The sequence below is a fragment of the Macaca fascicularis genome, chromosome 12, assembly GCF_037993035.2.
Source record: "Macaca fascicularis isolate 582-1 chromosome 12, T2T-MFA8v1.1".
NCBI classification, from domain to species: domain Eukaryota; kingdom Metazoa; phylum Chordata; class Mammalia; order Primates; family Cercopithecidae; genus Macaca; species Macaca fascicularis.
In genome coordinates, this window is record NC_088386.1 from 64,516,685 (window position 1) to 64,529,976 (window position 13,292).

At 36.7% G+C, this 13,292-nt stretch overlaps 1 protein-coding gene and 1 long non-coding RNA gene across 15 annotated transcripts in view; one reads left to right on the forward strand and one right to left on the reverse strand.

Annotated features, from left to right (window-relative positions):
• ABCB11 (ATP binding cassette subfamily B member 11) overlaps positions 1-13,292 on the reverse strand; it is a 112,738-nt gene that overhangs the window by 28,399 nt on the left and 71,047 nt on the right. For all 9 annotated transcript variants that reach the window (XM_015432329.4, XM_074009388.1, XM_045367203.3 and 6 more), the window contains one exon: positions 8,874-9,038. In XM_015432329.4, the coding sequence (XP_015287815.2) occupies positions 8,874-9,038 (165 nt within the window). The remainder of the gene's footprint in view (positions 1-8,873; positions 9,039-13,292) is intronic.
• Positions 1-13,292, forward strand: part of LOC135966544 (uncharacterized) — a 44,546-nt gene that overhangs the window by 1,785 nt on the left and 29,469 nt on the right. For 2 of the 6 annotated variants that reach the window (XR_010579908.1, XR_012421196.1), the window contains exon 2: positions 5,754-6,018. The exons of the other annotated variants lie outside the window; for them this stretch is intronic. This is a non-coding gene — a long non-coding RNA (uncharacterized lncRNA). The remainder of the gene's footprint in view (positions 1-5,753; positions 6,019-13,292) is intronic. 6 annotated transcript variants of the gene reach the window in all.

A 13,292-nucleotide genomic window follows, 5' to 3' on the forward strand; every position in this document is an offset into this window, starting at 1 on the left:
CTGAATTATTTCACTTAGGGTAATGTCCTCCAGTTCTGTCCGTGTTGCTGCAAAAGACATGATTTTATCCTTTTTATGGCTGACTAGTATTCCATGGTATACCATATTTTCTTTATCCAATCCTCTTTTGATAAAAATTTAGATTGATTCTGTGTCTTTGCTATTGTGAATAGTGTGACAATAAACATATGAGTGCAGGTATATTTTTGAAATAATGACTTCTTTTCCTCTGTATATGCCTATGTGATGGTTAATACTGAGTGACAACTTGATTGAAGAATACGAAGTATTGATCCCCTGGGTGTGTCTGTGAGGGTGTTGGCAAAGGAGATTAACATTTGAATCAGTAGACTGGAGAAGGCAGACCTACCCTTAATCTGGTGGGCACAATTTAATCAGCTCTCAGCGAATATAAAGCAAGCAGAAAAAAAAAAATGTAAAGGAGGAGACTGGCCTAGGCTCCCAGCCTACATCTTTCTCTCCTGCTGGATTCTTCCTGCTCTCAAACATCGAACTCCCAAGTTCTTCAGTTTTGAGACTCAGACTGGCTCTCCTTGTTCCTCAAGCTTGCAGACAGCCTATTATGGGACCTTGTGATGATATAAGTTAATACTTAATAAACTCCTATATATATATATATATAAAATGATATATATCCTATTACTCCTATATATGTAAAAAATAGGATACATATCCTATAAACGCCTGTATAGCTAAACTCCTATATATGTATATATGTATGTATGTGTGTACATACATATATATATATAATAGGATATATATACTGTTAGATCTGTCCCTCTAGAGAACGCTGTCCCTAATACAGCCCCGTAGTGGGATTACTGGATGAAATGGTAGTTCTATTTTTAGTTCTTTGAGAAATCTCCATTCTGCTTCCACAAAGGTTGTACTAATTTACATTCTTGCCAGCAGTGTATAAGCATTCTTTTTTCTCCACATCTTTGCTAACATCTGTTGTTTTTATACTTTTTAATGATAGCTGTTCTGACTGGTGTAAAATGGTATCTCTTTGTGGTTTTAATTTACATGTCTATGATGATTAGTGATGTAGAGCATTTTTTCATGTTTGTTGGCTGCTTGTATGTCTTCTTTTGAAAAATATCTGCTCATATCCTTCACCCACCTTTTAATGAAATTATTTGGTTGTTGCTTGAGTTCCTTATAGATTCTGAATATTAGCTGTGTGCTGGATATAATGTTTGTAAATATTTTCTCCAATTGTATAAGTTGTTTATTCTGTTGACTGCTTCTTTTGCTGTGCAAAAGCTTTTTGGTTTAATTTAGTCCCATTTGTCTGTTTCTGTTTTAGTTGTGTTTGCTTTTGAGGACTTTGTCATAAATTCTTTGCAAATGTCCAGAAGAGTTTTTCCTAGGTTTTCTTCTAGTATTTTTATAGTTTCAGGTCTATGTTTAGGTGTTCTATCTATCTTGTGTTAAATTTGTAAATGGTGAGAGGTATGGGTCTAGTTTCTTTCTTCTGCATGCTGCTGTCCAATTTTTCCAGCACCTTTTATTGAGTAGGGTGTCACTTCTCCAAAGAATATTTTTGTTGACTTTTTCAAAGATAACTTGGTTTTAGGTATGTGGCTTTGTTTCTGGGTTCTCTATTCTGTTCCATTGATCTATGTGTCTATTTGCAAAGCTTGGTAGTATAATTTAGTCAGTCAAATAATATGATACCTTTAGCTTTGTTCTTTTTGCTTAGGATTGCTTTGGCTATTAGGGCTCTTTTTTTTGTTCCATGTGAATTTTAAAATTGTTTTTTTGTAATTCTGTGAAAAATGACATTAGTAATTCGATAGGGATTGCATTGAATCAGTCATTGCTTTGGGAAGTATGGTCATTTTAATATTATTAATTCTTCCAATCCATGAGCATGGGATATTCTTCCATTTGTTTGTGGCATCTATGATTTCTTTTATCAGTGTTTTGTGGTTCTCCTTAGAGAGATCTTTCACCTTCTTGATTAAATATATTCCTAAGTATTTTTTTGTAGCTATTGTAAATGGGATTACCTTCATGATTTGGTCCTCAACTACATCAATATTGGTGTATAGAAACACTACTGATTTCTGTAAATTAATTTTGTATCCTGAAAGTTTACTGAATTCACCTACTAAATTTAAGAGTTTTTGGTGAAGTCTTTAGGGTATTCTAGAAATAATATATCATCGGTAAACAGGGATAATTTCGCTTCCTCTTTTCTAATTTGCATGCCTTTTTTTTTTTTTTTTATCTTGCCTGATTGCTCTGTCAAGGACTTCCAGTACTATGTTAAATAACAGAGGTGAAAATTGGCATCCTTGTCTTGTCCCAGTTCTTGGAATTCTTTCAACTTTTCCCCATTATGTATGATGCTTGCTGTTGGTTTTTATGACTTTTATTATGTCAAAGTAAGTTCCTTCTATGCCTAGTTTATTGAGAATATTTATTAAGATGGGATGATGAATTTTGTTGAATGTTTTTTCTACATCTATCAAAATGATCGTTTTTTTCCCTTAATATTGTTTATGTGATATATCATGTTTATTGCTTTGCATATGTTGAACCATCCTTGCAGGCATGGTATAAATCCCACCTGACCATGGTGTGTTATCTTTTCGATGTGCTCTTGGATTCAGTTATTTTGTTAAGGATTTTTACATCTATGTTCATCAGAGATATTGGTCTGTAGTTTTCTGTTTTTGTGATGTCCTAGTCTGGTTTTGGTATCAGGTGATACTGGCCTTGCAGAATGAGTTAGGGAGAATTCCCTCCTCTTTGATTTCTAAAATAGTTTCAGGAGGATTGGTATTAGCTCTCTGCATGCTTGGTAGAATTCAGCTGTGAATTCTTCTGGTCCTGCGCTTTTATTTTTTGTTAGGAAATTTTTTATTACTGACTCAGTCTTGCTATTCGTTATTAATCTGTTCAGGTTTTCTATTTCTTCCTGATTTAATCTTGGTAGGTTGCATGTTTCCAGGAATTTATCTATTTCCTCTAAGTTTACCAGCGTAGTGTTCATAATAGTCTGTGATAATCTGTTGTATTTCTGTGGTATCTGTTATAACGTCTTCTTTTTCATTTTTGATTGTGTTTATTTGGATTTTCTCTATTCTTGATTAGTCTAGCTAGCAGTTTATCAGTTTTATCTTTTCAAAGAAACAATTTTTTGTTTCATTGGTCCTTTGTATTTTTTTGTTTCTATTTTGATTAGTTCTGCTTTGGTCTTTGTTATTTCTTTTATTAACTTTGGGTTTGATTTGTTCTTTTTCTAGTGTCTTGAAGTGCAGTGCTAGATTGTTAATTTGTGACCTTTCTACTTTTTTATGCAGGCATTTAATGCTATCAAGTTCCCTCTTAGCACTGTTTTTGCTGTATCCCACAGGTTTTGGTATGTTTTGTTTTCATTTTCATTCATTTCAAAACAATTTTCTAATTTCCATCTTAATTTCTTCATTGACCCAGTGATTGTTCAAGAGCGTGCTGTTTAGTTTACATGTATTTGCATAGTTTCCAAAGTTCTTCTTGGTATTGATTTCTAGTTTTATTTCACTGTGGCCTGAGAAGATACTTGATATGGCTTCAGTTTTTAAAAAATTCATTAAGACTTGTTTTGTGGCCTAATATCTGATCTATCTTGCAAAATGTTCCATATGCTGATGAAAAGAATGTACATTCTGTAGTTGTTGGGTAGAATGTTCTGTAAATGTCTGTTAAGTTTGGTATAAGGTCCAGTTTATGTTCAATGTTTGTTTGCTAATTTTCTGACATGATGATCTGTCTAGTGTGTATTTTCTAACATGATGATCTGTCTAGTGTGTGAGTGGGGTGTTCAGTTCCCCCAGTATTATTATATTGCCCTATCTTTCTTTAGTTTTGCTTATATTTGTTTTGTGAATTTGGGTGCTCTGATGTTGGGTTCATATATATTCAAAATTGTTACAATGTTTTGTTGAATTTTCATTATATAATTACCTTGTCTTTTTTTTTTTTTTTTTTTTTTTGCTATTTTTGATTTAAAGTCTGTTTTATCTGAGATAAGTATGGTTACTTTTGCTCAACTTTGGTTTCCATTTGCATGTGTCTTTTTATGTTCCATTATTCTCAGTCTATATGTGTCTTTGTGGGTAAGGTGAGTTTCTTATAGTCAGCATTTAGTTGGGTTATATTTTTTTATCCATTCTTCCAACATGTATTTAAAAGTGGACATTTAATCCATTTACATTTGTAGAAGGCAAATATGGGCCCCCAAAATCACTAAGCTAAAGAGAAAAGTCAAGCCGGGAACTGCTTAGGGCAAACCTGCCTCCCCATTCTATTCAAAGTCACCCCTCTGCTCACTGAGATAAATGGATACATGATTGCCTCCTTTGGAGAGGCTAATCAGAAGCTCAAAAGAATGCAACCATTTGCCTCTTATCTACCTATGACCTGGAAGACCCCTCCCTGCTTTGGCTTGTCCTGCCTTTCCAGAACAAACCAATGTTCACCTTACATATGTTGATTGATGTCTCATGTCTCCCTAAAATATATACAACCAAATTGTGCTCTGACTGCCTTGGGCACATGTCGTCGGGACCTTCAGAGACTGTGTCATGGGTGCACATCTTCAACCTTGGCAAAATAAACTTTCTAAATTAACTGGGACCTGTCTCAGATTTTCTGGAGTCACGCATTCAAGGTTAATATTGATATGTGAGGCTTTGTTCCTGTCATATTGCTGATTGTTTTCAAGTTGTTTTATAAATTATTTGTTTCTCTCTTTTTCTGCTTTTTTTTTTTTTTGTCTTTGTGGTTTGATGAAATTCTGTTATGCCATTTTATTTTTTTCTCTTTTTCCTTGTGTGATTATTTTATATGAACTGTGAGTTTTATATTTCAATGTGTTGTTGTGATGGTGAATAACGACCTTTTGTTTCCACGTTTAAGACCCCTTTGAGCATTTCCAGTAGGTCCACTCTAGTGGTGATAATTTTTCTAAGTGTTTGCTTATCTGGAAAGAGCTTTATCTCTCTTTCACTTATGAAGCCTATTCCGGCAGGATACAAAATTCTTGGCTGACAGTTTTTTGTTTTTTTTCTTTTCTTTTCAGCACTTTGAAAATGCCATCTCATTCTCTTCTGGCTTTTAAGGTTTCTGCCAAAAAGTCTGCTATTAGTCTGATGGGGTTTCCTTTATACATGAGTAGATGCTTTACTCTTGCTAATTTAAAAATTCTTTCTTTTACTTTGACTTTAGACATTCTGAACATAATATATAATGGTGAATTCCTTTTTATAATGTGTTTGCCTGGGGAATCAATGGACTTCCTGAACTGGGTGTCTAACAGTCTTGACAGACGTGGGAGGTTGTTACTGATAATTTCTTTAAATATGTTTTCTAAACTTTTTGATCTCTCTTCTCTTTCAGAAATACTGATAATTGATAAGTTCAGTTGCTTTATTTAGTCCAAGTTCAGTCACTTTACTTAGTCCAAGACATCTCAAAGGCTTTGTTCGATCTTTTTATTCTTTTTTCCTTATTTTTGTCTGACTGGATTATTTCAAAAGACATGTGTTCAAGTTCTGAAATTCTTATCTCTGCTTGGTCTAGTATATGATTTAAGCTTTAAAGTGTATTTTGTATTTCCTTCAATGAAATTTTTAGTTCCAGAATTTCTGCTTATTTTTTAAAAATGATATTTAGCTCCCTGGTAAATTTTTCATTCATATCCTGAATTGATTTTCTGATTTCTTTGTATTGGTTTTCAGATTTTCTTGCATTTTATTATCTTTAAAAATCAAGATTTTTAATTATTTACCAGGCATTTCAAGAAATTTTTTTGATTGGTTCTATATTAAACTGTTCTCACACTGTTATTCCTGAGACTGGGTAATTTATGAAGAAAAGAGGTTTAATTGACTCACAGTTCCACATGCCTGGGGAGATCTCGAAAAACTTACAATCATGGTGGAAAGAAAAGAGGAAGCAAGCACATCCTCATATGGCCAAAGCAGGAGGAAGAAAGCGTGAAGGGTAAGTGCTACACACTTTTATTAAAATTTGTGAGAACTTACTCACTATGATGAGAACAGCAAGGGGGAAGTCTCCTCCATGATCTAGTCACCTTCCACCAGTTCCCTTCTTCAACATGTGGGGATTACAATTTGACATGAGATTTGGGTGGGGACACAGAGCCAAACTATATCATTCTGCCCCTACCTCTCCAATAGCTCATGTCCTTCTTACATTTCAAAACACAATCATGCCTTCTCAATAGTCCCCCAAGTTTTAACTCATTTAAGCATTAACTCAAAAGTCTAAGTCAAAGTCTCATATGAGACAAGGCAAGTCCCTTACACCTATGAGCCTGTAAAATCAAAAATAAGTTTGTTACTTCCAAGATACTATGGGAGTACAAGCATTGGGTAAATGTTTCTGTTCCAAAAGGGAGAAATTGGCCAAAACAAAGGTATTCCAGGCCTCACCAGGTCCAAAACCCAGCATGGCAGTCATCAAATCTTAAAGCTCCAAAATAATATTTTTTGACTCCATATCTCACATCCAGGCCATGCTGATGCTGAGAGTGAGTAATTTATGAAGAAAAGAGGTTTAATGGGTTCACAGTTCCACATGGCTGAGGAGGTCTCAGGAAACTTACAATCAGGGCAGAAGGTGAAGGGGAAGCAAGGCATGTTTTCATATGGCCAAATCAGGAGGAAGAGAGAGCGAACGGGGAAGACTACAAAGTTTTAAACACCAGATCTCATGAGAACTCACTCACTATCACGAGAACAGCAAGGGGGAAATCCACCCACCCATGATCCAATTACCTCCCACCAGGTTCCTCCTTCAACATGTGGGGATTACAATTTGGCATGAGATTTGGGTGGGGACATAAAGCCAAACCATTATCGGTTGCTGGACACTTGTTGTGGTCCTTTGGTGGTGTCATATTTCCAGGCTTTTTCATGTTTCCTATGTCCTTCCATTGATATCTGTGTATCTGATGTATCAGTTGCTTGTTCCAATTTTTGAATTTGCTTTTGTAGGGGAGATTTTTAAAAAATACTTTGGCTTTGATTTTGGGTTAATGCCATAGTGTGATCTTTGTATGATACTACTCTGAGTCTGTTTATGACTCAGTCTCAACAGTAGACCACAGCAGGCTGGCAGGGATCCTCCCAGAGGTGATGGGAGTATCTAGTCTCCTCTCTCTCTCCTTGGAGCAGTGCAGAGGCAGTGCGTGTTTGTATATTCCTGGTATCTAGGCCCTCAGAATGATGCCTGACTGAGGCTGCTCCAGGATTGGATGCCTGTGTGATTCCGTGTGGGTTTCCCTTTTGGAGCAACATCTCTGTGGAATCTTTAGGCAGTTCTTCATGTCAGGGAAAAGGCCCTAGTGAGTCAAGAATTTATCCCATAGCCAAGATTGTAAAAGCCCATTTTGGAACCCAGGGGGGTTTGTCTCTTACTGTTTGCCCATATCCAAAAGCCTCTTGTGGCTCTCAGGCAGTCCCTAACTGGGTAAGCTGCCTCAGATCCTCTCCTTTCTTATTCCTGGTGCTTCCCCATCCCTTGTTTGGTGAATCCTAATGTTCTAGCCCTGGTAATCTGTTCTAAATGTAAGTATCTACTTATTATTCTGATTCCTCTTCATGGTGAAGGCACATACTACCTGCATCTAGTCAGCCATCTTTCAGTACTGTTTAAATGATCAAATTTTGATAACTAATCTTGCAATGACAAGATTTTACTAGAACCTGGCTCTACAGTTACACTGGCTGGATTTGAATGCCCACTCCACCACTTGCTAGCCTAAGCTCTCTGTGCCTTGGTTTGCTCCTTTGTAAAACAGAAATAATAAGAATACCTACCTTAGATGGTTGTTATTTATTTATTTATTTATTTATTTATTTATTTATTTTTTGGAGACGGAGTCTTGCTCTGTCGCCCAGGCTAGAGTGCAGTGGCCCAATCTCAGTTCACTGCAAGCTCCGCCTCCCGGGTTTACGCCATTCTCCTGCCTCAGCTGCCCGAGTAGCTGGGACTACAGGCGCCCGCCACCTCGCCTGGCTGGTTTTTTTTTTTTTTTTTTTGTATTTTTTAGTAGAGACAGGGTTTCACCGTGTTAGCCAGGATGGTCTTGATCTCCTGACCTCGTGATCCACCCGTCTCGGCCTCCCAAAGTGCTGGGATTACAGGCTTGAGCCACCGCGCCCAGCCAGATGGTTGTTAGTAAACTTAAATGAATTATTGTACATAAAGTGCTTATATATTGCCTAATACATGTTCATAGTTATTATTATAATGATTACAGCAATAAAGTCAGATAGAGAATAAAAGAAATTCTAGGAAGTAAAAAATTGGAATAAACTTAGTTTTCAACCATGCCTTATTTTACTTCTTTCTTTTTCTGCTTCCTATCCACATTCCTATTTCAATAGTGCAATCAATGGAAAATTATACATCAAACACTAACACCTGCTATATAAGTCAAACTTTGTACCTCTTCTGTTCAGCAAGATCAAAATTTCCCTAAAATCCTTTTGTATTATTCAGTGAATCCACTTTGCATTTTGATTAGGCTTGATATATATTACTAGAAAAATTGCCCTCTTCTAACACAAAATTTTCAGTGGCAGTACCATATATATATATATATATATATAGGCACAATGACTCTGTGAGTGTCCTGCCAGCCCAAATGAGAGTTCTCAGCTTTGCCTTCTTAGCTTCTGTGTGATGGAGGCTCAGGAAATTTTTCATTCTTTAGACATGAGAAAAATGAACTAACAGAAAAGAGCTAAATACATGAAAACAAAGAGCGGACTTATCAAAATAATAAAATAAAAGGTATGAGAAGAAAGCTAGTCCAGCTGTATACTTACCCCAAGAATCTGGCTGAATAAAAAGGCATACAAGGGTGTGACTGTCCCATTCACAGCTGCACCCACAGACCCTGCCAGCATGTAGGGCCATTCTGGAGCATTGAATTTCAGAATCCTCCTAACTGGGGCAGGTTCAACTTCTTCCCGCACAGGAATGTCCTTGTCCTTGAGCAGAGAGAGGGTTATATTAATCATCTAAATGTACTCACGACATTTTGCATGTGCTCAAGACATTTTGCAGCAGATCCTTTGGCATTCACAGATTTAAGGGTCATAGTTCGATTAGTTATGAGTGACCTCAAATGTCTATGAGATGTGGCGGTTTGTTATTTTTTGAGGAATAGTTTTGAACAAAACTGTTGCTGTGGCTGAATAAAAACTGAATTGAGCGAATACTCATTTGAAGGTGAGTTTATAGTTCTCATTTCATTATTACATGTGTATTAACTCTCAGAGAGTAATAAATATGTTGGATCTTGGAGAAAAATAACTCCCATTAAAAAAAGAAAACCTTTGCTATAGTTCTATTTATACCTGTGAGGACTTGTGAAATTTTCAATTTTTTAAAATAAATGTCAAGGTTCTATAATGTAGTAACTGGTTAAAGCTCTAAGGCAGGTCAGTATATCTGAAGTAAGAAAGACAAAATAATTTTAAAAATATATTAAGTGGTGTCAACAGTTATCATTGAGATGTTTTCAGTAAGGTTTTCCTTAATTAGTACCCAGAGGTAAGTAGTACTCCATTTGGATTTCTAAATTGCACATTTCTTCACACAGAGTGAACATTAATCAGCATTTCTCTTTAGTTACCATTGAAGTCAGAGCTAGCAAATTTTTATCTTCTCGAAGGCAAATATTATACATGGACCTCCGTTGTCTTTTTTGGCCATAATTTTTCTTTACTATGGATACTACTCATGTTTTGTCTTAAGGGTAATTAATTCATTAATTTGATAAATTTATTACCCACTTTGAAAAAGGATTTTAGGTAGCTTATATAGATTTGCATTGATTTTTAAAGGCTTTTCTATTAACATTTACTAAAAATATCTATAGCAAATTGACTATAAAGCTTAATTAGTGCTCTCTTTCATTAACACAGTAATTTATCTTTTAGGGAGCTGAATGGCAGGGATAGACAACAGCAAGGATCCTCAAAAATTTTCCCTTTGCTTACAAAGTCAAAGACCACATTCAATTTAAATGAAAGTCTGGTGTCATGTCCATTTCATTACAGTTGCAAGTCAAATAAAATGAGGGGAGGCAACTTGGGCTGTTGATGAATTTGGTACTGCCTCCACTTCAAGTTCTCTCTTGGCCTGCTCTCACCATTTGTACTTTGTCATTACTGCTCACTCATGCAACAGGTCCTTCTGTTCAATTATTTCACCTGTGACAGCTTACTAGCTCTAGGCAACCTATGCCAGAAAGGAAGAAGGGTACCTGGGAAAGTGTGAATGTAATAGGCATAGAAAAAATGGAGCTCTTGGACAAGCCCCATGTGGCCACCAGTAAAGTATATCACCAAGTGCTCTAGCTCTCTGGACCTCAGTTATTTCATCCTTAAAACGAGAGACCTGGACTAAGTTATTCTGGGGAAACAATCTCTCCGAGTCTCCCATGTTTTTGCACATCTTGTGAACAGAGGCATTGATTGCCTTCATTCACATTATTTTTTCAAGGGTATTTGTATAGCAAACAGTTTTGGAGGACAAAGAAGGCGTCTTCATCCTAAGTGCAGTGCAAACCTTACTGTCCCCATCTGCCCATTATGAAAGATTCAAGCTCCTCAAGCCCGGGATTCCTCTCGTTTAAAACACTCACTTCATTTGTTGGTATCATCTGGCCCTCTTTGCATTGCCTTGTGGGAACTAGGGGTTGGGTTGGGGAGCCAGTGCAAATGCTGAACACTGGCTACTGCTATTGCTATGAGTAATAAAGTCCTTTGTCTCTGGTTCAGGCTGCTTGTGTGACAGAGCAAGACTGCATCTCCAAAAAAAAGAATATGAACACTGTGATTCAGGATGCTCGTGTATACTGCCAGCATCATGAAACTGTGAGACTAATTGAATAGCTTGCAATTGAGCAAAATATTTCAACCCTTCACTGTTTTAGACAGTGGTTGGTATCCAGATCTGGATGCTCTCAGATTCATGTGGTTTGGTGATTAAAAAACCAGATTCCTGTATCCTGTCACCAGAATTCCAATTTAGTAGGCCTAACTGTGAATCTCTGTCTTTAAAAATACTCATCGGGTAATTCTGGTAACCAAAGTTCAGTTTGTGAGAACTCCAAGCCTCCTCTTACCACTAAATGGCAAGGATTCAATAATGTATGTTTGAGATGTGTCAGCTGTGCTGTATGTACCATCAAAGGGTACGCTTTGGAACTGGTGAAGACTGCTAGCACTCACTAAATTCTGCCAGCTTCCTTGTGACATTAAATACCAGCATTTCCTGGAACCACTGCCTCACAGGATGGTCCACCCACAGTTGGACATGATAGAAATTTTCCCAACTTTCTGATACCTGAAGGTATCCTTATCCCTAAACAACAACACTCAGGACATGTCAAAGCAATATAAAGTAATTCCTGTCTAGTGGTTTTCATTCCAAGAGACACTAACAAGAAACACAAATTAATTAATTTGAATACTTTTCTTTGGTTCCTCGATACTAAAAGTTTGACTTTAAAGTTTGACCCCCCACCCCGCTGAAAAAATGCAGCTGTCCAGCTTGAATGCTGCAAAAACTAGAAAATCTGTCCCTAAATATTGGATTTTTGATTGCATTTTATTTGCTATCTCTACTAAAAGAACAGGAGAGGAACAAAAGAAAACAATACAAAATATAATTAAAGTCGTTCTGTAAAGAAATATTTTTCTCTCTGATTTTGCAAAATTAAACATACAGAGGAGATTAATACATTAACAACAAATTGTAACTCACAGGCAAAATTATAAAATTTATATGTGTTTCCTTGTACCTCAATTGTAGCAGTGGCAGGTTGCATAGCACTTTTAAAAAATTACATACAGCCGGGTGCAGTGGCTCACGCCTGTAATCCCAGCACTTTGGGAGGCCGAGGTGGGCGGATCACAAGGTCAGGAGATTGAGACCACCGTGAAACCCCGTCTCTACTAAAAATACAAAAAATTAGCCGGGCGCGGTGGCGGGCGCCTGTAGTCCCATCTAGTCGGGAGGCTGAGGCAGGAGAGTGGCGTGAACCCGGTAGGCGGAGCTTGCAGTGAGTGGAGATCGCGCCACTGCACTCCAGCCTGGGGGACAGAGCGAGACTCCGTCTCAAAAAAAAAAAAAAAAAAAAAAATTATATATAAAGAAGTGCCTGTCAGCAGCTGCATAGCAGGGAGAGAAACAAAGCTCTTATTCATCTTTGCATCCCCAGTGGGATACCTGGCACTTCATAGTGTACAATCAATGTTTATGGGATAAAAGAATGAATGAAATTTTTATGTCCATGCTGCATACATGCAACAAGAGATTTATTTTAAATTGCTCATCTACTATGATGGATTCATAGTTCAATGCTAGACACTGGGCTTTTCTCAGTTTCCTTTCTTACATCTTCTGTGTAGGTCAGAGGAAAAAATAACCTCTGACTTAAATCTTAGGTCCTGCTTTCTATACTTTGTTACACTAATTTCTGCAATCCATTCAATAGAGGTCTCCTGCCCTAATAATAACTTTAAGATTTGATGATAAAAAGTGGTAACTATGACAAAGGAGCAGAGATTTTTCAAATGAACTAATACTGATAGCCATTTTTATGGGTCCCATCTCTGTCTTATCTTAACCAATGCCCAAATCCTATCTTATAAGTTATCTGTGATGCAGTTATGGGTGTCTAATATTTGATCCTGACTTGATCTCATACATATTCTGCCTTGTGTTTTAGTTTCACTGAAAGAGATGCCTAAATATTAGAGACTAAAACCTTTAGCCTGTGGTTTTCCCTAATCCTAAACTTAATGTTGTCAACATCGTAACTAACATCTGACCTCATTTACAGCTAAGAGTACTGCTTGGAGAGCAAGGATAAATGGGTATAGTCTCATCTCTGTCACCAACTAACCATGAGACCTTGGGTGAAAGCACAGACTTCTCAGGAAACGATTCTAAGTTTTAGAGTCAATACTCCACAAGACCACAAGGTGGAGATAACTCCTTTGTGTAAATTGACCTTTAACACCATAAGAGAGTATTTTCCAATCTATAGAAGGTAAGGTTAGGTCTTTTCCATCAACATGAGAAACAGAAAGGATTTCACCAATGCTTGGGCTTGTGGAATTTAGTTAAGTATTAAAATACTTTAAAATACCAAAACAGAGCAACATTTTACCCTATAATGTTACTTGAGATTAGAAATTTCATGTCACATTTTATTAACCCCTTTCCAT